Genomic DNA, 24638 nt, shown 5'->3' on the forward strand with positions numbered 1-24638 from the left:
GAAATGTTTGGTGTCTCACTTTGAGCACTGAAGAAAAATATGCAGTACATATTTGGTATCTCTTGTGGTTCTAAACGTATTTATTTGGATGCTTTCATGGACTTGAAAGGTGAAGTAAATCTAAAATATTATTTCTCTTCTATTTTGCTTGCAGCTTTTTTTTTATTATTTAAATGAGGTTCATCTGAGCTCTTAAGGCCCTCACTGCAAACCTGCTTTCTGCCGGCGTAGCTAAACTGTGGGGGGGTCAGAACCAAAGCAGGAAGAGCACAGTGTGCCACGAGATGTGAACAGCCTGCAGATGCTGTTTTTGGGTCTGCAGACAGAGTGTCAGGGTGCGGTCAGCAAAGGTACAGTGAGAGACTTCAGGTTACTGCAACCAGATAATAAAGATACAGTGGGGTGTAGTGCTGTACTGCGGTGCCTTTCTGGTGTTGGCACACGGTGGAGCTCTAATCAGAGCTCAGCAATATTAAATCGTCTGTCTTTGCTCACTACGTCGCATCTTTTCTTCCCTCCTGGTGTCCATAAACTACAGCGTATGACCGTCTTCTTAAAACACAAAAAATGTGGAAGAATTGCTTATCTTTTCAGCGTCAGCCCTGCTGTTACTGAATGAAAACAATCCACGTTGTGCACCGTAGAAAATATCCCTGTGGCGTCAGTGTGCTGGCGTGTTTTTAACGGGTGTTGTTCTGTCTCACAGGCACGTGGACTCCCTTCAACCCGGTGACGGTGCGCTCCATCATATGTAAGTGGCTTCTGACAAAGACGCGCCTGTTGTTCCCAGACTCTGCAGGTTGTTTGTTTGCCTCCTCCTCGTCCCCATGATGACAGGATAAATTCGTTCAGTTCGAGGGCACAAACAAACTTATCTTTGGCCTCAGTAAGTGGTGCTTCAGTGGAAACCTGCAGCCATCGATTAAAGGAGGAGGAGGAAGTGAGGGCATCTGGAGGAAAGCTTGTCTCGTAAGGCTGCTGCCGATTGCCTCAGACTCTAAATATCGACCTGTTTGTTGTAATGTGCAGCCGAGGTTAAAAACTTTCAGCCCTGCAGTGTAGTTTAGGACGGGGTCTGCAGCAACTTCTGTCACCTCATCACAGGTGAGGCTGAATATGTTTTTGTACTTACTCCTCTGGAATCTGAAAGAATGCGGCTGATTTATTTTAAACTCCTGGCAAATTTTACGCTGTTGCATCCAGTTTGGACAAAAAATATGTTAAAAATAATCTTTCCCCGCCGGGTTCTCAAATGCACTTTGTTCTCTTTTTGTTGTGCGACTTGCAGAGTAAATCCCCATAATTCCAGTGCCTCCCTTTCCCACTGCACCACACTCAGTAAATCCATTGTTTAATGGTCCCCCAGCCAGAAGCATATCCTGTGATAACACTCCTTTTGTTGGGAGGTAATTGGATTGAACCACACGGGGGTGAGGAGGAGGGGAGTGTTGGTGGGAGGATCAGGCAGTTTTCTTTCTCAATAGTGAGACCCCGCAGTTTGTGCCTCTCTGATCTCTGAGAGCATTAAAAAACCACACGCTGTACCTTGTTTGCGTTCATGTTTCGTGCTGAAGTCCAGCATGTCTGCAGTTGTGTGCCCATATGAGTGTGTGAGACTCCTGCTCCCCTTCTCCCTCAGCCATGTTCGACAGGGAAAACAAAGGCGGCGTGAACTTCAACGAGTTCGCCGGCGTGTGGAAGTACATCACAGACTGGCAGAACATCTTCAGGACCTACGACAGGGACAACTCCGGCTTCATCGATAAGAACGAGCTCAGGCAGGCGCTGACTGGATTTGGTGAGCAGCAAAGTATGCTTGTGTGTTTAAATTTGATGAATGTGGTGGAGGGCTGTCCCCGTCAGTGTCCTTGCTCAGCATCAGAAGGTCAGATCCTGTCTTGTTTTTAGAATCTGTTCATGAAACGGGTTGGAGTTTCGTTCACAGTCGTTGTTATTTAATGCTGTGAAAAAATGCTCGTCACAGTTTCCCAGAATCCAATGTGACGTCTTCAGGTTGCGTCTTCTGTCCAACCGACGGTCCAAACCCCAGAGACTCTTCAGAAAAGCAGCAGACTCTCACATTTGAGAAGCTGTTTGCTTATCAGTAAAGTTGGCAGCTAATTTCCTTTTGATCGCTGCGGCTCTGATGTTCGGTGTTGGCTGCTGTGTGCAGGCTATCGTCTGTCAGATCAGTTCTACGGCACGCTGATAGAAAAGTTCGACCGCCAGAGGAAGGGACAGGTCGCCTTCGATGACTTCATCCAGTGCTGTATTGTACTACAGGTAACATCAGATCAGAGTAAACTCAGTGTAATGTCTTCTCCCTTCAGTGACACAGTGTTGAATGTCTGTTACCATTTAAAAAAACAATGAATATGATAATGTTGTAAAATTGTGAATCTGCACATTTAGAGACTTTAGAGCGGTAAGAAATGACCATTTGGTGTTGGGTCAAATTGACTGTTTTTCCCTCCTTTCCGCAGAGGTTGACTGACGTGTTCAGGCGGTACGACACAGACCAGGATGGCTGGATCCAAGTTTCATACGAACAGTATTTATCCATGGTCTTCAACATAGTATAACGCACACGGATCACCACAGAGGAGCACAACTGGACACAACTGTGCCAAAGCTACCGGCGCCTCCTGGATGTCTGCCCTGGTGGATACTGCAAGATTTTTTTCTAAACCTAATTGTTAGTTCTAGTTGTTTCACACAAATTTATAAAGATAAACACATCAAAAAAACTTCACGGAAGTACAGCTACATTGCCTGATGCATTTGAAAAACGTCTTGTAGTGTTTTGTCCAATGGCCGATCTGACGTCTGCGTTGAGGTTGAGAAATGTTATGGACACACCCTGTCTGTCTGTCCGTCTGTCTGTCTGTCTGTCCGTCCGTCCGTCCGTTATTATTGACAAACTTTTTAATGTCTTAACTTTGATTGATACAGTTAAAAAAATAACTCTGTTGAGAGTGAAGATGATGCATTGTAAATATGATTTAAAATGCACTGCATGCTTTTCAGGGAGATTTAGCCCCACGTTGAAGCATGCTTTCCCTTTCTCTTGTCTTATCCTCAGTCCTGTTCTGCTCAAAGCCATGTTTACAAAGACGGTGAGAGCAGGTAATGATCTGCTTTGAGTTTCACTGACATGCCAGCTTACATGCCATATTTGTACAAACTTATTTTTAACAGCTAACTCCTCAGAGGTTAGAACGTGTAATTTTTGGTAGAGGGTCAGCATAATGCCTATAGTATGGCTTATTTTTTGTGCATGATGCCTTAAAATGTGTACAAAAAACACAAAAAGAGAAATCTTTTATTAAAAAATTGCAAATCTTTTGTGGAGTGTGTGTTTTTATATTTAGAGAACCACAGAGCCACGTTTTACTGCAGAGGAAACTGTTGGCCTGTCAAGTGGCTCAATGTCGCCCTCTGCTGTACGGTGGCAGTTTCTACCACTGCATTGCACCAATAAGCGTCCAGAACCTTTTGTGATGTTTGTGTTTCTGTGGGGGACGATTAAAGTGTTGCGCCGTCGTATTAGAGTTAAGTTGAAGTTCGCTAGCGCGCTACACTCAGTAACTTCGTCCATTTTATGCGGCCAGATTTGTTCATTTTTAAGTCGCTTTGATTCAATTTCGTACATTTATTCTGTCGGTCGTCTTGTGAGTAAGAGCTTCCAGGCTTGACTGTTAGCGATGGCGCTGAAATATTTACGGACGCCATTGACACCAATTTTAGCGGCCTCGTATAAAAGAAAAATATTTGGAGAGTCGGTAAAAGCGAGATTTTCTTTAACGGCAAAATCCTTAAGCACTTCAACGGGGGCTGAAGGAGCAGGAACAGGTATGTGTGGAGACATGCAGTAACTTATTACTGACTGTAGGAGGCGGCAGAGGCTACCATAACACACCAAAGATACCAAGTCATTTAGCATCAACACAGCAGAAGAAAAGAGGCACTAAACAAGCCAATGAGCATCGCCAGAGTTGTTTAAATGTGGGGGGTTAACACCATTAAGGGATCGATAGGGAATGGATATGAGCAAGTGTGATTTATCAGCTAGATGAAGGCTGAGTTCCGTTTAGTTACCCACGAAGTCTAAATGATATGCAGCCATTTTGAATGCTTTTGGTTCCACCTGTAGCTTTCAGTTCATCTTCTGATGAGTTAATCTTTATACGCAGAAGGTTATCGCTTGATAGTTGGCTCTCTTGGTTATTATGGCTCCATTTAACATTTCAGAACTCCTCACTGAGACCCCTCAGGTCAGACATGTTGTTGTTGTCTTGGCTGTGGGAAAACCTCACCTTTTAATGTCAGATCAGCTGAGTCAGTGTCTCACCTGTATGAGCTTTTAAAAACATGTTTATGTTTTAATTCTCATCTTTTAGATTTTGCTTTACCTCTTGTGTTTATTGCTGTTTGAAGTTCCTGCTGCTTTACTGTCTTTGCTCCCATGTTGTGTGGGGTTGCATTTCGTGAAGCACCTTGTAGCGTGGGTTTTGAAAGGCGCTGCAGAAATGATGTTTACTATTATCATTTTCCTCCCAGTTGGAAGCCTAAATCCTAAACTGCAGTGAGATGAAACCTGGTTTCACTTCCTTGCACACACTGCGTTTGTTTGGGCCGCAGCAGAGTCAAAATGGCCTGCGTGACGAGGTTAATGCATCCTGGAGCTTTTGTTTTTCTTCTGTTCCCTCTTGGATGTGTAGTCGTCTCTGGCTGCGGTTGACAGCTGGATTCCCTGGGATGGCTTCAGCAATGTCAGGTCAACAGCCTGCTGCGACCTCAAGCCACAATCCCAGGCACACACTCATAAACACACACTGAGACAGGGCGAGAGCCAAGGCCATCACCTCAGCCCACACTATCTCTTTCATTGTCTCACTCTCTCACCCAGCCTGTCCACGTGAAACCATTTACATTCCATCCCCCCCTCCCGCCGTGGCGTTTAAACTTAAATGTCTGGCTCTCTCGAAGTGTTTTGGTCCATATTGGCTTCTGTCTCTGCATCTTTATCATTCTCTGTCATTAGCTGCGGGACAGACTGTGGTCACAGAGCGCAGGGGGTCCGTGGTTACTGTGGGGATAAATCGCCCTGAGGTGCGTAATGCGGTGAACCAGGAGACTGCGAGGCGTCTGCTTAAAGAGCTGGAGGCCTTCGACAGTGACCCCGACCTGAAGGTGGCTGTCCTGCATGGGAAAGGTAAGAGGAGAGTGGGAGGTAAAACCTGGTTTGAGCCTGGTTTGGTTTCAGTCTCGTGTTTGTATCTGACCAGCCATCACCTGCATCAGTTGTTTTCTTCCAGGTTCTGTGGTTCCTTTTCTTGGACCTTTTTTCATTTGCCATTTCAGCTTTAAAGAAATAGTTTTTGGAAAATATTTGCTTAAATTAGATCAGTTCTTCCTCTGAATGCTAGATTTGTAGCTACAACTATCAGCTGGTAGCTTACCCTAAAGACTGGAAACATGGCCAAACCGATAGCCTGGCTCTCTGCAAAGGTGACAGAATCCACCTGCCAGCACTGCTAAAGCTCAGCACATCTGGTCAAGGCGTAAACCAGCTGGTTGTGGTCTTGCAGGGATCGTGTGCTAGACAATTCTCTGTGGCCAGGAGCAGTGACTTCCTGGATTTTTCACTGGTTGTTTGACAACACTGCAGGGACATATTTTCAGCTTCATATTTCCTGTACAGACATTTATTGATTGAGTATTGATCTTTTTATCTAACTCTCAGCAAGAAAAGGGAATGAGGCATTTCCCCAAAAGTTGAACTGTTCCTTCAGATAGTAAAAAGTTTGAGAATGCTAAGCACTTCATTTTTAAGCTAAAGAAAGCAGACTTTTATTAATTTGCATGAGCTGAAAATTGTCTGATGCAGTTATGAGAAGTGGTGGAGTTTTCATTGAGATTCCTCTAATTGTTTCACATGAACGTCTTTCCATCCGTCACCTCCTCCTCCCGTCTGTCCTCAGCCGTCTCTGCATCACCTTCTTCCCCTCCATCTTTTTTCCAGCCTTTGCTGCATGGAGGCCTCAGATGTAGCCGACACGCTGAAGTGACCAGACTAGCGTGCACAAAGAAAAACACACACACACACACCTGTAGGGTGGCCTGCACTGTGTCAGCCGCCCGAAGCCAGTGCCATGCTATGACTCCTAATACCTCTAAAAATAATCATCACACACACACACACACACACTGAATGAACTCCTTCCCTCAGTGGAAATAATGTCTTCAACCTGAATCAGCTCGTCTGCAGCAGAACGCACACTGTAGCCTCAAGAGACACAAGCATACGAGTTGTGGACAGAAAGCTGTGTGTGTGTGTGTGTGTGTGTGTGTGTGTGTGTGTGTTAGTGCAGTTAGCTCGTGTTAATCAGGCTAACAGTGCGTGGCACAGTGGGTCGTCCCAGCTGAAGTGGCTCTTCTGTGATGCCCACAGTGTGCTTTTCATCGTCCCACCACACGTTGCTGTCAGCAGGCCGTCCTGTCTCGCTGCTCCTTCAGGGGCGATCAGCGGTCTGTCTGTGCTCTCAGATGACGAGCGGGGAGGTTCTCGTCTGGATGTGGTGTTTCTGAAAACATGAGGAATCCATTTTGCTCAAATTGGTGCCAGCACGGTCACCCTCTCAGCTCTCATTTTTCAGTGTCAACATTTTTTTTTCACTTGTAAAATTAAAGTAATTGCTTTCTGCAGGTTGCAGGTATGTTGGCACATATTGTGAGTGTTTGGGACTCGGGTTTCAGTGAGCGCTTTGTGGTCAGGTGCAGTCTAGATGTCAGCTGTGTCACCACATTCAGCTGAGCTGAGATGGAGCGTCTGTGGAGCCTCAGTAGGCCCACTGAAAACACATCATGCAGTCCTACAGCTTGTCTGAATTGTGTTGAAATGTCTTTGTTTAAAAAGGCCTTTTGTCGCATTTAAACAGGAAAAGCTCTGTCTTAAAGGAAGACGCCCAACGTTTTCGGCTTCTGTCGGCTAAAAATGAACCGTGTCTCGGAGCAGTTCTGTGTGTCTATCGTTTTTTCGTCGGGTTTGTGTGAAAGGATTTTAGAGCGATTTTGAAATGTAAATTTTTCTGCTTTGCTACCCTGTTAATCTCACCTCAGAGTCATCTTCTGACTCGACTGTCCTCACACTTTTGATCACATCAGACACTTTGTGCAGGTCGGGCCTCGCTCGGCTTCGGCTCGGTCTCCCCGGCTTTGCTCTTCTTCTGCATTGCAGCATCTCTGATAGAACTTCACTGCTTCTTGTTTTAAAACTCCTGTTCATGTCTGACTGCTTGCACTAATAGAATATCTGTGGGTCTGTCTGGCCTCTCGGTTCACTACCAAACCAAAGCTTCAGGACCCTCCATGCGTGGACCAGCTCCTCGTGGCTTCTTCTCTTTTCCTGTCCTATAAGAACAAAGGGGTTGAGGGAGCTCCGTCCATCACGTTGCTGCTCCCATAAACAACGTGACGCACTGTTTTCTGTAATTGGCCTGCGCTGACCCACAGCTGTAATCAAAGCTCCCATTTGATGGGTGTTGCTGGCACATGTGTTCGTTATAATCATTTTCATTACAGTTACATTAAGGAGAGAGGAGGACTTTATGAGTCCCTGCCTGAGCCTGTGACATAGTGTTTGTAGGCCTCATGGGTAATGTTGTAATTACCACATGAATCCAATGGAAGGGGCTGTGGTTGGAGTCTGTTAGTCTTCCATTAATGAGGGTATTGTGTGTGTGTGTGTATTGGATTTGGGCTCTTTAGGGAAGAGAAGCATTTTGTGTGCCAGCCAGTCCAAAGCAAGCTGCTATCCAAATTGCAGCCCTCGGACTCCAGCTCAACTTGTTGTTTTTTTCATCCTCATCATTTTCCCTTCCTCTCTGACTTTCCAGCTGCCATACTTTGTAATTTTGTGGTCTCTTCCAGGAGGGAATTTCTGCGCTGGTTATGATCTGAAAGAGCTGGCCAATCACACAACCTCCCTCAAATTGGAGCAAGATGTCACCAAGGGTCCTGGTCCGATGGTGAGCGCTGTTTGAGCTGTGTGTGTCTGTGTGTGCGCGCGTATGTCTTTATGTCCCCACCATTAATGGAGGGATAAAGTGTTCCTCAAAAATATAAACCCAGAAGAAGTGAAGTGTAGTGGATATTTAAGGGCTCAGGAAGGCAGGTAGCTGTGAAGGTTTGGGCTGATGTTGAGTCAGGGAAATAAGTGCGGCTGTGCAGAACATCCTCTGGCACGCTGCTACTGCTTGACAAACAATAAAGATCATCAGTTATAGAAACTGCAGCCTGCGTGAAATCTGTTTGGATTGCATGTTAAGTCTTGGGAAGCGAGTGGACCTCCTGTGCAGAAAATTACAGCACTGCGTCCCTTACAGAGTACACAGCGCCTGATTTGTTCGGCGACAGCCAGAACCTGCATCATTTGTTACTCTTTTGTTTGACCAGTTTGAGAAAGAAAGCAGGAAATAAAATCTGAAACACTTTTAGCAGATAAACCATGGGAAAATCAGAGAGGCATAAAACAAGCATGAAGCGGTTAGTGAAAATATACATTCACAGAGTACAAACTGTGCTCGTGCCTTCTGTGTTGACTTCACGCCGCTTGCGTCCTGCAGGTTTGCATGCACCGAGTGTTTGCGTGTGTTTTGATGTGGTTGTTCCCTCCAGGGCCCGTCCCGTTTGGAGCTATCGAAGCCGCTGATAGCAGCGGTGAGTGGCTTCGCCGTGGCTGGAGGGCTGGAGCTGGCGCTGCTGGCGGACCTGAGGGTGGTGGAGGAGAGCGCCGTCATGGGGGTGTTCTGTCGCAGACTCGGTACGTCCCACACCTCATGCTGCTGCTGCTGCTGTCTCTACTGTTTTCACTCCTGAATGTCCCGCAGTTCTCCTTTGTTTGGAAATTACTGCCGGAAGCTGTTTAATATTCATTCAGAGTCATTTCACAGAGACATCGATGGGCTTTTGGGGCCCTCAAGGGCAGCTCGGTGGCAATAATGCCTTCAGGTCGTAAGCTTGCTTCAGTGAGACATTCCCATCTCCTGCTCCTGAATGTACCTGCTGCCGACGGCGATGCTGAAGAAGAGTCGGGGGCTTTTATGTTCTTTTTGTCTCTCTCCCCTCCTCTTCTCTGTTTTCCTGCTCCTTCTGTCTGTCCGTGAAAGTATCCTTGTTTTCCTTTGCATCCATCCAGGCATACATCATCTGTCTCCTTGTGCCAGGAAGTCCACGCTATTTCTATTTTTCAGCTTTGTTGCTCTGTCCTCTTGTTATCACTCCAGCCTCCTCTTGTTTTGTGTGCGAGGACGGAGTCATAGTGCGATAACAGCAGCGACTGTGACCTTTTGGCATCGCAGCCACAGTCTGCTGGGCAGTCGTGATAAGTGGGAGAGGAAGCGACCGACTGCCAGGTTTCCACTGCGGGGCCCTACAGGGCTTACATATTATTTATGTCACACAGTTTCCTCATAAACAACATTTTCCTTTTTTGGCGTCTCGTAGCTTTACTGGCTCAGTTTTCTTGCTCGCTCAGCTATAGTTTTTAAAGAATAAGTAGTAATTTGGATCTTCTGCTGTAAACAGTTTAAGCTAATCCTGATCCCAGCAAGTCATGGTTGGCTTTATTTTGTAAAAGTGGCTCGTGTTGGGCCATTGCAGCATCTCTCATGCAGCTGTCACTGCTTTCGCCATGCAGCTAGAGGGTTTAAAATACAACCATGGTGTTTATAAATACATCTGTTGTACTATAATTTACTGGCAGTACTAGATTTAGAGTGTAAACATGCAGGACTTATCATCTCAGGCCTGTAATTTAACAGGAGAGCATCCTGGCAGTGCCCTTGTCTTTCTGTCTGTCCGTCTGTCCAAACTGTCTGCTGGCCAGCGTTCAGTGCCAGGCCACGCTCCAGGCCCTGCGGTGTCCTCAGTGTGGACACTACAGGGCCTGGACACGCTCCGGGCCCTGCAGTGTCCACACTGAGGGAGATGCAGCGTAGCGCCTGGCTTCTAGTTTTAATAGTGGATTATCAGTGGACACAAACAGCAGATCTCAGTCTGAGCCTGAATTAAATCTAATGCCTGCGTCTTCCATCAGTTCAAAACTACGTCTGAGAGGCAGAAGTGAGCATTACTGCGGTTTTGACACATTAAGTTGTGCCTTTCCTCCCAGTAATTAATTCTCTGCCTCATTATTGCCACATATCTTCGAGGCTTGTTTGTCAACACATTTGCGTCCTTTCCCCCAGCTGAGTTGAAACCGCTGTGGTTTTTTTTCACTCAGATGTGCATTTAACATGGCGATTATTACTTTGGCTGCTGGTTTTCTCCATTTTCATACTCATACTCTGCGTAGTTGAGTTCTCCACGACCGGCGTCTTCACCCTTTCAGGCCTGTAGTTGGTTTAGTTTAAATCCTGCTGTGGGTGAGGGAGCATTTACAAGATTTAATGAGGTTTCGTTCCTCAAGGAGATGTTTCTCCCAAGGCGAGAACAAAAGCCCCAGCAGCATGCGTTTAAACTTACTTTAAAAGAGTATTAAACAATTGAAAACCAAACTTCCCTGCCCATTTGCATCAAACGTTGTGCTGCTCTGTGGGACGCACAGTTTATTTAAAGATCCTGCGTTTTTTACCGATTATTTCCTTTTAATGGTCGGATTCTGTAACTGCTTTGGGGCCGGGCACAGATGGCAGCAGCCGGAGGGAATCCCTGGTGGCTTTGGAGTCGAGAAACCCTCAGATGCTCGCTGTGCCGCTCTGATGTGGGCCAATGGCAACCATAAGCATCTGACAGCTCTCTGGCACGTGATTGGCTGCCGAACCTGCGGCTTCCTGTCTGGGGCCCCTCCGCCCTGCCGAGGAGGAAATGAGAAGGAGGAGACGGTTGCGTCACAGGGGTCTGGTATTAGTGTCTACTCCTCTGAATGAAAAACCACGGTGCTTAGCTAATTCCCTGATGTTATTTTGGTTTCTTTAACCAGGGGACCATCACAAAGCAAGAAAAAAAAAAGTTGGCACCGGAAAAGGAAGCTTAAAATAGTTCAGCAATGCTTCGTTTAAGGATTTTTCTTTATATGGTGAGGCTAAATCAGGCAAGCGTGGAGATGGCTCGGGGCGATATCGGGACGGTGGCACCTCTCCGATTCCCCGGGTTGTCCGTCTTGTCCGTGTCTTCTGCCTTTCTCTCCCTTCCAGTTTTAAGTCCTGTCTCATACCTGGACGAGGGACAGACAAAAAGTGCCAAAGAAGAAGAAGAAGAAGGAGCCACATGTTGAATCGGAGTCAAACCTCAGTCCAAAGCTGACATAACAGCAGCCAATTCAAACACCCGCTCAGTGAGCTTGAAACTGAGTGACATAGTCCAGCGATTACATCACCTCGCCTCAAAACCAGCACAGCTTTTTCCATGAAGAGTGGACGTTCTGTGCAGAGATGGAAATCGGTCAATACTTGAAGTGGATAACTTCATGACAAAATATGGGCGTTATTTTAGACAGTCGGGATCTGATCACGTTGAAACTTTGATGTGGTTTTCTTCTTTGCTATGAGGTGTCACACATTTTCTGCCATTTTCGTGGTTCGAGGCCCCGTTTGCAGTCTTGGTGGTCTCACATATTGGTGCTCTGCAAACTAAAGAGTACGCAGGCCTGATATTAACTCAGTGGGCGACATACATGAACCCGAGTTAAGTGTGTGGCCCCCATCTTTGACCCAATGGGAACTTTTTTCCTCCAATTGGACGCCTGCTCTGCTCCCTCTGTCCATTTTAGTCCAGAGTTGTCCGGAAATTGTTAATCCACATCAGACTTAATCGCATTACCCTCATGGGAGGCCATTGTAGTGGTTTTACTTTGATGTGGCGAGGATGCCAGCAGCACCAGCAGCAAACGACAACCCTGCAGTGTGTCGTGTTTCACACTCTGCTCTCAGCTGTGTGGTCTCCTCTCAGCGCTCGGCGTCCTTTCAGCTGCTCTGGGTTCAGTGTGTGCATCCAACATTTCAGCGGGATGACGATGAGCTGATGAGTGGTCTGTTTATCTTTCTTTAAAGGTGCAATTTGTAAGATTTGGCCAAAATGTTAGTAAAGCTCACGTCATTCAAATTCAGCAAAGTCGAAGCTGCTTTTTCTCCCTTTTAAATAATTATATTACAAACCCAAAGTACCTGCATCATTAGTGGATCAGTACAAGTTAGAGCAGTGAAGAATTTTATATCAACACTAGATTTTTTTGCGTTATTTAGATATTCAGAATTAATTGTGTTGAAAAATGGAATGAAATACTTTTAAACGCTCCCTTTTTTTAACAAATGAATGCTGACTGAGGATCCTAAAAGCCCAAATACCTAAGAAGCAAACATTTCTAAGTGAACCTTTTTGTGATGACTCGAAGCGTTCGTAAGGAGCTGACCGGCGCTGCTCTCGCTGGCGACACATCACACCAAACACTGCAGCAGGAAGATAAAACACAAGTCAGGCAGATAAGCCGTGGTGGCCTGTGCCGCAGGAAGAGACGCACCTTTCTGGTTATTAAACAATAGGCTTCGCTGACTCATCTCCAGCCTTGTTAATAACAAGCCACAGTCTTCACAATGGGGCTTATCTGCTTTGAGCAAATTGGCAGTGGGCTCCTTTTTTAAATGTTTAGCTCATTATGGAAAACCAACGATGACAAATCCATGCTTGTTTTGCAGAAGCTGACTGATTATCTTCCATCAGGATCGCTGCCAGACATTTTCCTCTATGAAACTGGGATCATAAGGGGGCTCATAAGCCGCTGCCTCAGCCACCTTCTTTTCAAGCCAAACATGCCTTTTGAGTTAAAACTACTTGAAGGAGGGGCTCCCCAACTGCCTGCTCCCATTCACACAGGACAAAGCGCAGGTCTGAGCAAAGTCCCGCAAACAGGACACATCAGAGACGGGACTATCAGACAGAGAGAGGAGGGTGAGGGTTGGAGACGAGTGCTGTGGATAAGAAGGGAGATCCTTCCGGTTGCTGATAGTGATGGTGCCAACAGCAGCACCAAAGACAGACTGAAGGTCACCCTGGCTCTTTATCTGTCCTTTCTAGTGTCAGTCTTCCCCCACCTCATTACACCTCTGTGTGAGTCTTACTGTTTTCCAGCCAGCCTCCAGTCCTTCTCTTTTTAATCCTCGATTTCTGTCTTCTGCTGTCAGCAAGTGCTGGACAGGACTTAGAGGAGTTTGGGGACAAGTGGACTAATTCCTAACTGCAGAGGGTGCTTCTGCACTTTCAGTTCAACACATTAAATGATCAAACACTGAGTGAGCTGCAACAGCTGGACATCAGGTGCTGTTAGAGATATGGAGAAATGGCTGAAATAATTAGCTAGAAGTAATTATTGAGTTGTGACAATGACTAGCTAAACGTATTGCAGGACCGCTGAAATGGATCAAAGTGTTGGATAAATGGTTGAAAAGTGCAGCCTCTTCTGCTCCGTGTGGAAGTGCGAATGCAAGCTTGACCAAACCGACCTTGCAGTGAAAATGATTGTAGCGACGACCGCTTTTGCATTATCAGCTTCTGTAGGAATGCGAGTGTGATGTTACATGTGTTGCAAAGCTCCACAGAGTGAAACTTTGGCTAAAACACTGAGTTGTTGTCAGTGTTAAAGGACCTTGAACCTCACACACACCTGCACTGCAACTGTCTTTGCCATTCTTAAAAACTGAACTCCAACAAATGGACTTCAGCTGTCACTTGTGTTGCATTTCATGAGCTCAGGCTGCTCAGCCATGCGCTCTGTAATTTACTTTTCAGTGGAATACTTTCCTGTAATGGAGGATGACTGAAAATTTGAGTGAAATCTAGTATTTGCAGACAGTGTAACACCCTCCTCCCCCACCTAATCACAGTGTGTGTGTCAGAGCGCCACATGTGCTGACTGTCTGAACCCGAACCGGGCCCCGGGATTGGTCGCACGTGTATTAACCCTGGTATTCCGCTTGAATTCGTTTGAATGACGTGGAGAAAGACAGAGTAGCTCGCAGAGTATGAATAGAATCACCGCGACTCCCTGCAGGATGAGAGAGGAGGGAGGCCAAAAACAAAACCCTAGTATGATGATTTGGGGTTATGAAAACATGTCGGACACATGTGCTCTCAATAAGAGGTGGTCAAATAGAATCAGGGACTTGGAGGAAGTGTGGAGTCGGGATTGTGGCGTGGAACTTGGGAGCATTGAACAGTAGAACGTGTGCCAGTTCCAGCTGGTGCTCTTTAGAAATTAGGACAGATTCCAGAAGCTTGCTGTACCTCGCCGTGTGCTCTCTCCTCTTGTTTCTCTTCCCTCCCATCCCCTTTTCTCTCTGGTGGACTCAGTAATAATGCAAATGTGTCCAGTGAGACTGAGCTGAAGGAGGAGTTTGGGTTTTCACGCTCCGACTGAAAGAAAACAGAGTTACAGTTAAGGAGTGTTTAAAAACTTTGTTCCCCTGACAGCTGTAACCCAGATTAATGCCAGCAGTATATTATGTGTTTCTAAGTGCTTCTTCTGCTGTTTTCACACGGCTTAAATGACGTAAACTCAATTCACTGGCACACTGGCCTACATTTCCTTTCACCTTTTACGGTTAAGTAATCCAAATTTTTGTCCAGGGGTAATTTTAGAAGCCCCCGTCACCCCCATATTCTGGATTTATTTTGCACTGGCACATGGGTCTGCCATTCGGACAACTTCTCAGGGTGTGAAACAGAAAAAAAGCGGCCATCACTGACCGACTAATCTCACATATTCAGCGTGAGACCGTTTTTGGACAGTATAAATGAACTGGTCTGAGATGAAGTGTGGGACAGTGTGGGTACTCGGTGCTCGTCGGAGACACGTGTTTTACTGAACATCTTCTCGTCTTTCAGGAGTCCCCCTGATTGACGGCGGCACGGTGCGACTCCCTCGCCTCATTGGTCTGTCACGAGCCCTCGACCTGATTCTGACTGGACGGCCAGTCGGGGCGCAGGAGGCTCTTGCCTACGGACTGGCGAACAGAGTCGTCCCCGATGGCCAAGGTATTGGAGTTGGTGTGCAGTGAGCTGGCAGATTCTTAGGCTTGTTTGCGTTCCTGATCCAATGATTTAAGTTGACTTTTGATTGTTGTCAGGTGTGAAGTGTACCAAGCGAAGGCCGTGTGGTCAGATTTAAATGATGCAATTAAAATGTAGTAACAAAAATTCATCAGTCAGCTGGGAAGAAACACAGAAACAGTTTGAATTTTGATTACAAATCCTGAGCCTGATCCTCCAAGTAGACGAAGGTGGAGAGAAGATGATAGTTCAGATAATTAAATTCCACTGCTCATTTTGATCGATTTGGAATTGAAATTGTTGTCTAAATTGTGCTTCACATTGAGCAGCTTTGATATTTGATGTTGTGGACACAAAAAGGCTGTTTATACAAACTTAAAGTAGTGAAGTAACTTAACACTGAGATGCTCGTGTGTCGTATCGGAAAAGATGTTTATGTGTGAACTGATGAGCTTCACCAGTTTAGAAACACAATCACGTTACGTCTTTTAAAATGACACGAATGGATCTTACATGTCCATCCTGTATTGGTCATATGCTGCCAGATTTTGCTGCTCGCAACGCAACACATGTTGACGGGTGGGAGGTTAAAAAGTAATTCAGGAAACTCAGGAAATTCAGTTAATATTAATGGTGTTTTTACTTTACTGCGTTCTAGTTGGTGTAATATTACGTTTTATGGCCACTGGTAGACATATGAAGAGCAGAGAGAGGGGGAGACTGGAAGTCCTCCATCTGTTTCGGGTGGGTGGGGGTGGGGGGTTGTGGAAACCGTGCTTCACCGTGAAGATGACGGGTCATGTAGACACCCCTGTGACCCAGTTCCATTCAGGAAACATAGTTTTAAGAGACCGTCTTGTCGGTAAGATCAGATAAAAATCGTATATAATCTAAATTTGTTCCAGTGAATCTGTTTTCTTTATTTGGCTCCGACACTGGGCTGAAGCCATAACTCAACATTAGCACTGTCCCTCTCCTCACTCGTTCAAGCAGCAGTCTGAGGATTAAGCTACGCACGCATTTCAATATGGCATTTCCTGTTTTATATTAATGCACGAACACTCCTGTATCCTTAAATCCCCAAAAAAGCCTTTCCATGTGCGAACCTCCGACTTCCTCCCCTCTCTCCTTTAGACCTTTAGGAAGTTCCTCTTCCCACAGTCGGGCCTCGTCCTAATTGGCCACTCTGAGGGATGATCAGTCAGCGAGGGTTTAACATCAGAGGCAAGCGAAGACGTAGCAGCTCACCAACACACACACACACACACACACAGGGCATCAAAGTGTGGCATCGTGAGGTTTTTTTTCCACAGCACTGATCTGGATGTGGTCCAGTGCTTTCATGTGGGCGAGGAGGCAGAGACACAGCAGCCATGGGAGGTTTTTGTAGTAAGAGAAAGGGTTATTAACACACTAACCTTTGTGCATTTCCTAGAGTGTGGATAACATCCTGTGTGTGTTCATGTGTGGCTACCGCAGCTTTAGAGGCGGCCCTGCAGTTAGCCGAGCAGCTCGCCTCCTTCCCTCAGCGGTGTCTTCTGGCCGACCGCTCCTCGGCCGTGTACAGCAGCTACGACGCCGCGTCCTTCACTCAGGTACGCCTCGGCACCTCACACCTTTCCTGTGACGCCACATGCTGTGTTTGTAACCCAGAGCAGTTTCAGTAGTCAGTAGCTGTTTGTACCAGAAAGTCTTAGTAAGTTCAAATCAAAAATCATATTTTAGATAACAACCATCAAACACTTTATGACACTTTCTGTTTTCTCTAATATCCACCAGGTTGAGTTCATCAAGGTAAAAACTACCTGATATACAAGAAAAGTCATTTTTAAGTGATCGAATCTGCCCTCTTCTGTCCAGGCTCTGCAGTATGAGGTCGACCACGGAGTCCCCGTCATCCAATCGGAGGCTGTCGCTGGGGCAACCAGGTTCACCGCTGGAGCAGGAAGAGGAGGAAAATTCTCGTAGCGTTTAGTTTGCAGAGGCCTCGTGAAGTGTGATTTGTCAGGTGATCTAACGCATCTCGCTGCATCCACGTCGGACAGTTAAATTTCCAAACACGTAGCGGAGCTCAGGCTCTGACAGCAGCACTGAACAAACCCGGTTAGCTTCTGCACCGCTGCACGATTTCGTGTTCAGATAAAGTCAACTCATCAGCCACCATATTGGCTTATTAGCTAATCATCAAATTCAGAAGTTGACTTGGTGCAGTTGAGTTGTTTCAAATACGAGAAGTAAGCAATGCAAATTTTGCATTTTGCAATAAAGGTTGGTGAGGATGTGCACTTCGTTCACCCTGGTGTTTATGTTGTATTTTAAGGCTTAATTATGATTATTGAGGTTTGGTGCTGGTTACACAGTGTGTGGTGTTGGGCAAAAATCAGAAAAATATGTTTCTGTGGCGTGAAGGACCGCCTCAAGCTGGGACAACAGGTCAGAAACTGGGCCAAGAGTTTGGTACACGACTTCCTGACTTTGAATATGCAACGTAAATGTGTGCTTGGTGGTCAGAGAGTCTGTTAATCCCGTGTGTTGCAGATCAGTTTTTTGCTCACATGTAATCTGTATTGCAGTATCAGGATGTGACTGCGAGATGTAAAGCAAATGTAACGATGTGAACGCGAGACAAAATCACTTTGTAATCAACATGTTCTTTCAACACTCTGAGGAATAAAATGTGACACATCTTCTTTGTAGTGTCCATGTTGTTACCACATTACGACTGCGAAGGTCATGAACTCGCTGAAGTCGAGAAACGACTCGGAGAAACGGGATCGTCCGAGGAGCACGTGAACGCAGGCTTAGTGTTGGCTTGGAGGGAACGGAGCTCCACATCAGGTGAGCCTTTAACACACTTCACCTGTCCTCACCAAAGCTGGAGTCAGCCAACGCAAAACCGAGTGTCATTCCAGTCCTGGTTAGAAATATACACATTTAAAGAAATCGGACCTTTTTATCTTATTTGTTTTAAATTTATTCCAGAGCGAATCACTAAGCAGACTCACTGCGATGTGGACTGTAGGAAGGCCGTGAGCACAACAGTAATCCAACACTAAATACTAAAAAGGCATCAAAAGCACGACAACCTGCAGCGGCTCGCCATTCTTCCTTTGACTCTAGACGCACTTGATTACTAGGATAAGACGAATGTTCACGAGTGTGTGTATGTGAGTGTGTGTGTGTGTGTGAGTGAGCGCGTGACCTCGTAGCCATAGCGATGTGCTGTAATTACTGCAGAAGATTCAGCAACTCTTGTCAGATCTGTGCCAGGTGTAAGCATTCCTATGGTTTTGGAAAACATTTCCCCTTCATTTTGTGTGTTGGTAGTGTGTGTGTGTGTGTGTGTGTGTGTGTGAGAGAGAGAGAGAGAGAGAGAGTCGTGGTCGAGCACACGTCTCACACACACACACACGATTCTTTCTGTGTGACGTTTTAATGTTCTTTAATAGGAATGTCTCACAGGAAGACTGAAGATGAACTGAAACCAAGATGTGTGTGTGTGTGTGTGTGTGTGTGTGTGTGTAAAAGAGATGGGTACAGACACACAAAGACCTCATTAGGTCTAGGAGTTGTCCCGTCTAGACAGTGTGATGACAGGACACAGAACCCCTGTTTAATGTTTCCTCCTCCTCCTGCTCTTTCTACTTCCAATTCACCCAGCAACGCACACACACAGACACACACATCACCTGCTTCGCCTCCGGGTATGCACACACACACACACACACACACACAGTTGCTTAATGTCAAGTAAAGTGTAAGGGACATTTAGAAGTCTTTAAGTGCCTTTTGCCAGCCCACAGCATGCAGCTTGTTCATCACTGCACCGTTGTGACCTGAAGGCACCAAAGAGGAAGAAGTGTGTTTGTTTAATATGACACATGCCTGAGGTTAATGGCTCATGAAGTGTTTAAAACGTCGATTCCATGAGCTGACTCGTCCGAGCTGGTCAAAACCACTCATTTCCTCTCACAGTTTTATCCACAAAAGGACGTGGTAAAGTTCAGCATTAGAGCAAAGACAGCATCTCGAGGAAACTCACCGTTCAGTGGATCGCTGCCAGTGAAAAAAGACTTTTTTATTTTTTGTTGCTCAAACTCTGCTTAACCCCTGAATCTGTATTATAAATCAGCAATTTAAGTAAATGGGACTTTGAGTCCAAGAAAAACTAAAAACAGCTGATAAATGACATCCTTGAGAGCACCGGTTTTCTGTCAGCCCTGTATGGTGTCTTCAGACCTGGTTCTGTTATTATAGAGTCAGTTGTAACACACACACACACACACACACACACACTTTCATCTTAAACAACTTTTGTGTCTTCATACTGCCTTAGTAGACTAAAAACGTTTTAAAATCTAAAGATATTTTCTCATATGGGGGTCTGGGACGGTCTGGTTGCCATTTTTAATGAATGAAAAGCAGAAAAGTTTTAGTGAGCAAGTAATGACATGCAAAACCAGCAGGATGTGGTGCGTTAACGTGCTGTCAGGGTAAAAATATGACATTTTAGCTGCAGCAGAATGAGACGGTATAGTTAGTCTGGAAGCTAAGTAGTAGAGCGTGTGGTGTGTGTGTGTGTGTGTGCGTGTGTGTGTGTGGGGGGGTGTATGTGTGGCTTTGATGCTGCTTCTCACTCCTCACATGCAGATAAGATAGGCCCTGGCAGCAGCAGCGGTAGCTCAGACGCAGAGATACGGACACCTTTGTGCCTTATCGCCAGGACCATCACATGAAGGGACCTTGAAGACATAACACAGGATGAGAGGAAACGAACATTTGAAAGAATTCCTTCTCTCTGGAGGTTTCTGAGACGTACTCAGCTGAGCTGCGCTTCAAAGGCTGACATTTTACCAGTTTGTTCACATTTACACGAAGCGCCGCCCCGTCACGGAGCTACTTTAAAATTTTAATTTAAATTCATTAGAGTGTCGAAGTGTTTTTATCACATAACGTCTGAAGCAGGTCAGATCACGTCTCCTCTGGACGTGCTGCGCCGCTCTTTGCTTGCTGTTTCTCACTCCATCGTCAGGGGTCGTGCCGCAACTGGACAACTGCGTCCTGCTCGGGCGGAGCGGACGCACACTTTGGTCCTGGACGCGCAGACAGGCAGCTTCATTACAGCAGTTTGTGAGTGCCTGCCTTTTCAGATTGAAGGAGTGAAGTCCAGCTGACCAAACTGTGGGACCCTGAACTGCAGTAAAACGTGGACAATGTGGACCGTACGGGAATATTAAAAACTGGGCCCGTGTTGAAGCCACAGCGCAGCGGCTCTGACACGAAGCAGAAGCACAGCAACTCCCGCTATTCTGCAAAGTAAGAGTGCGTGTGATGTTCGAGTTGTCCCTGCAGCCTGAAGAGCTCCACCTCTGGCTCAGTGCGCGCGGAGTGGGCGGTTTCTGGACACGCATACGCACACACACACGCGTACACGAGCACGCACGCATATTATGGACTGCAACCTGTGGATTCCTGTTGGACTCTCTCACAGCCTGTCAGGAGTAGGTGACCGGCACTGAGAGCAGTTAAAAGGGCGGCTTTTGTCAGCGCGCAACGTTGGAAAATCTAAAACACGTCCGCTCCGTGTAAGATGGCTTCTGTCAGAGGACTTGTTATTCCCTCACTGGTGGACTTCGTATCAAACGGCGCCTTTTGACCGACTTGCCGGAGCGCTCAGAATAAAGTTTCACATGGTGCACTTTATCCCGAGGCAGCACAGCGCGCTACGGGAGTCAGAAATGAAAGCAGGGCCGACGCTGTTTTGCGCATTTGTCTTTAGGAAGTATTTCAAATGGCTTGATACACGAGTCTGTTCTCGCTTCTGATCTGCGGCTGCCACAGATAACAGCGCGCTCCGACGGACTTTGGTTACCATTACGCACATTTTACACTTGGATAGCCGACTGAAGCTCCGAGCAAGACACACTTGGGACTCCGGAGAGCACAGCGGGACAACACGATGAGCAGCTGCTGGCTTGCCTTGGTCGGTTTGTGGTGGAGCGCTTGTTACTGCATGTTCCTGGTGGCGGGGAGTAATTATTCACTGGATGGAAACAACGAAGTGCACCCGGGTTTCATCCACCGGCGGCTGCGGACGCACGAGAAGAGGGAGATGCAGAAAGAGATCCTGTCCATCCTCGGGCTGCCGCACAGACCGAGACCGCATCTGTCGCACGGAAAGTACAACTCCGCTCCTCTGTTCATGTTGGACTTGTACAACACCATATCTAGCGAGGAGAAAAGCCAAGTGGGAGGCATGCGGGACGGGTACCGGAGCATGCGGACGACCCAGAGTCCTGCTCTGACCACGTACCAAGAGACCGCCTTTCTAAACGACGCGGATATGGTGATGAGCTTCGTTAACCTCGGTGAGTCACTCGAATTATTAATCCATCGGTGTTTGTTGTGCGTACCTGCCCTTCGTGATGCTTTTTTGTTGTCAGATCGATGAATCAAAAAGGGAGGTCTCACTTTGCCAGACTGGCTTAGAGGTGAACAGGTGTTCTGGTGCGAGCAGGACTGAAGCGGAGGGTCGCTGGGGAGAATCGGAAGCAAACTGACGTGACTGTGTTAGTGAATTTTTAAGAATTAAACACAATTTAGGCCCCCCGGTTCATCTTTTTATTATGTTTTCCCACATGTGCTTCAGGTTGACACCAGGAGCTCATAGTTGACCCACATTTTAAATTACAAGTCCACCTCTTAACACCGAGTCCCTCATCTCCTCTGTGGGTTACAAAAGCTGAAGAGTGCGTGTTATTTGGGAGTAATTTATTGTTACGCGTCCTCTCCGGATAGATTGGCCCTCCTCCGCTCTTTTTTGTAGCGAGATTCTGCGGTGAGTCTTGCTGTGCAATCTGCTCCATGATTTATGTGTTCGCGGGAGAACACAGAGCTTGTATCAAACCAGCAAACCATCAACCACCACCGCTGGTATTTGTATATGAAGGGCTATTCCTGCTGATGACCTCCAGCGCGGCGAGCTGCGGTTTCTGCGCGTAAACTGCGTAGCATTGTTTGTGTTACCCAAGTAGATTTGTCCTTAATTATCTCCAGTGACGATAAAGAGGAACACTTTAATCATAACGGGTTTGGAACATAAAAGCCCAAAGGCCTTCCCTCCATTAGCAGCTCCAGTGTTTACTGGGAGACTCTAAACAGAGCGCCTGAAGATAAACAGAGGCGCTGCCAGAGTCCGACGCTGGTGGACAAGGAGGCTTAAATCCAGATTGATTGTCATTCTGCTTGGGAACTAAAGGGTATTGTCATGATCCGGCCGTGAGAACAGTGGGGAATGTATCACTGCTGAAGAATGCAGCCTCATGTTTTTTTTTTCTTCTTCTGACTCGAAACAGGAAGTCCTTCAAATATGAAAATGAAATCCCTCACCTTTATGAAAGCCATGCAGAGCCACACATGAAGAAGAGAATTAGGGTTGGAGTTAGAAAAAGCAAATGTTTCTCTACTTATTGGTCCTGTGAGTATTGATGTTGCAACAAGTAGTGATGAAAACCAGATCTTCAGACGGGAGGAGGCCGTCGTTTTGGTATCAGATGTCGAAGCCCCTCCGTTGGCTTCTGTGTGGGAGGGTGATGGTGGCGGCGTGGTGTTTGTGTGTCTGTGGTTATGGTGTTCCTGTGCTCTGTAAGTTGGGGTTTGTACTCCTGTGTTGCTGCACATCTGGCTCTCCACTTTGATTAATCGCGTCCTGTGCATCTTTTGACGATTCCCTCGGATTTCTGCGGTGACCAGGGGATTAGGTTGCCATCTCCTCCAGCCGTACACAGAGTCCTAACCGCCCTGGAGGAGGGACGGCTTCCTCCCTGAATGTGATTGTAATTAATGTCGGACAGGCCAAGGCTCCCCATCTGCTTTGCAAATAAGGCCTTGCACGACTACCGTGTGTCATCGCCATCCGATTGGTTTTTAATGCGTCTCTTGCTCGTTTGTAGCGGTTTGTGTGGAGCGACGTAGGAAGCTATAGTAGAAATAGGCCCGAAACTCTTCTGGGTGGTCCTTCTTGTTTCAAAACCGGTCGAAAAATCTGGATGTCACGTGTGGCCAAAGTGAAACTACAAATTAGAATCAAGATAAATGAAAGGAAGAAAAGGGAAGAAGCCAAACAGTCTGTCCGAAACGATTTGAAAAATATGGAGACAGAACCCGGAGCAGACCCACTCATCCACAGGCCCCTTTCCCGCCCGACCTGCATTCACGAAACCAAATCAAAGAACTGTTTACACAGATGATCTGATTTAAAACTGGATTCACCCTTTTTTTACATCAGCAAAATCCTCCTCGTGTGCAGGAATCTCAGAGTTTAAGGTGACGTATAGCAAATAAAAGGATGACAGTGATTTAAGCTTGGGCCCGAGCTGATGTCTTTCACAGCCAGCTGCGGCGGTAGCACAGATAGAGAGCTCATTTTCTGAGGGTCGTCCCCCGGCGCTCGGGTAGATTTAAGAGCCCCTGCGTTACATCCAGTCTCAAGTGAGCTCTCTGTGAACCATATGCTTGTGCATGATTCATATAGACCTCTCGCTCAGTCATCCATTCTGCTTAGCTTTCATCACCTGTTGGGAATGACCCATTGAGAGGAAAAAAAAAAACAAAAAAGCAGAACAAGTGGTGGAAAACTTCAAATTGGGTACCAGAAGCATATTTTCCAGCTCCTTTTTCATCTTCATTCCTAGAATAGCACGTTCATCACGGTTTGCCTTGCGGACGTCCTGCTTTCCACTGAGGTCTAGTGAAGCGACACTGTGTGCTGAGTGACTCACGCCGTTTGACACGCTGCAGCTCCCAACATGTCCCGATGCCCGGCAGCGTCCGGAGGTTACCGTAACGAGACCGGACCGTAAACCCCCCCACACACATGCAGACGACAGGTTCAGATTAAGCGATTTTACTGTTTTGTTTGTGAGAATGAACAGATAATCTTCCATCAAACTGACACATATGTGCAGAACATCCTGAGCGTCCCTCTGAGAAGGCTCTGTGTGAGGTTCGAAGCACAATGGCATCTTTTTTTCATGTTAATATTTTAGGAGAACTCCAGTTTGGACACATTTAGTGGAAAAAGGAGGACTTGGTTACAGTCCTTCTATAATATGTTGTGGAACGAGTGGGGAGACTCTGACCAGCACTGGTGAGGTGCATCCCAATGGAAAACAAGTACAAGAGGTCAGTACTCACTCAATTAATGAGGGCTGACATATTGCTGAATAAATACCCACAGCCACCATGACGGCTATAATAACCAGCAGGGGAAAATTTGCTATTTCTATCAGGTTTGGTTTTTGCGGCAGAGCTCTAACCTCGTGGTTATGGTGAGTCAAGGATGCACAGAAATGGCTTTGGTTTCACGGGTCACCGAACAGGAACTCCTAATGTTGTTCTGTGTCATCTGCATTTAACTGTGAGGCGTTTGCTTGGCCGTTGGCTCTCCTGTGCCAGCCAGCCAGACAGGTGTGGAGGTCTTTCTGAGCTCGGCTTGGCTCGCAGCGCTGCAAAGCAAAGCAAAGCTCACATGGCTTGTTTGCTCTCTCATCCTCTGCTGTTTGTCTGCAGCTGGAAGCTCTCGTAATTATTCA

At 46.5% G+C, this 24638-nt stretch overlaps 3 protein-coding genes across 6 annotated transcripts in view; all 3 read left to right on the forward strand.

Annotated features, from left to right (window-relative positions):
- pdcd6 (programmed cell death 6) overlaps positions 1 to 3345 on the forward strand; it is a 12297-nt gene extending 8952 nt beyond the window's left edge. The window contains exons 3-6 of one of the 2 annotated variants that reach the window (XM_046371475.1): positions 707 to 751; positions 1640 to 1810; positions 2174 to 2283; positions 2484 to 3345. In XM_046371475.1, the coding sequence (XP_046227431.1) occupies positions 707 to 751; positions 1640 to 1810; positions 2174 to 2283; positions 2484 to 2582 (425 nt within the window). In that variant the 3' untranslated portion in view covers positions 2583 to 3345. The remainder of the gene's footprint in view (positions 1 to 706; positions 752 to 1639; positions 1811 to 2173; positions 2284 to 2483) is intronic. The other variant, XM_046371477.1, reaches the window with a different exon arrangement.
- Positions 3346 to 3433: 88 nt separating this feature from the next.
- Positions 3434 to 18206, forward strand: zgc:101569 (uncharacterized protein LOC449822 homolog). Of its 3 annotated transcripts, XR_006841433.1 has the most exons (9): positions 3446 to 3852; positions 5045 to 5215; positions 7933 to 8030; positions 8680 to 8824; positions 14881 to 15030; positions 16525 to 16640; positions 16906 to 17053; positions 17743 to 17883; positions 18028 to 18206. XR_006841433.1 is itself a non-coding variant. In XM_046371473.1 (7 exons), the coding sequence occupies exons 1-7, from the start codon at positions 3705 to 3707 to the stop codon at positions 17011 to 17013; spliced, it is 936 nt and encodes a 311-aa protein (XP_046227429.1). In that variant the 5' UTR covers positions 3454 to 3704; the 3' UTR covers positions 17014 to 17727. The 3 variants fall into 3 exon arrangements, 2 of the variants coding, with proteins under 2 accessions (XP_046227430.1, XP_046227429.1); XM_046371473.1 differs by lacking the exons at positions 17743 to 17883; positions 18028 to 18206 and having other exon boundaries at positions 3454 to 3852; positions 16906 to 17727; XM_046371474.1 differs by lacking the exons at positions 14881 to 15030; positions 17743 to 17883; positions 18028 to 18206 and having other exon boundaries at positions 3434 to 3852; positions 16906 to 17727.
- A 1816-nt stretch (positions 18207 to 20022) lies between these two features.
- The window catches only part of bmp6 (bone morphogenetic protein 6), a 39028-nt gene continuing 34412 nt past the window's right edge, over positions 20023 to 24638 (forward strand). Inside the window, exon 1 of the mRNA XM_046371471.1 lies at positions 20023 to 21413. Coding sequence (XP_046227427.1) covers positions 21005 to 21413 — 409 coding nt within the window. The 5' untranslated portion in view covers positions 20023 to 21004. The remainder of the gene's footprint in view (positions 21414 to 24638) is intronic.

This window comes from Scatophagus argus, chromosome 18, assembly GCF_020382885.2.
Source record: "Scatophagus argus isolate fScaArg1 chromosome 18, fScaArg1.pri, whole genome shotgun sequence".
NCBI classification, from domain to species: Eukaryota; Metazoa; Chordata; class Actinopteri; family Scatophagidae; genus Scatophagus; species Scatophagus argus.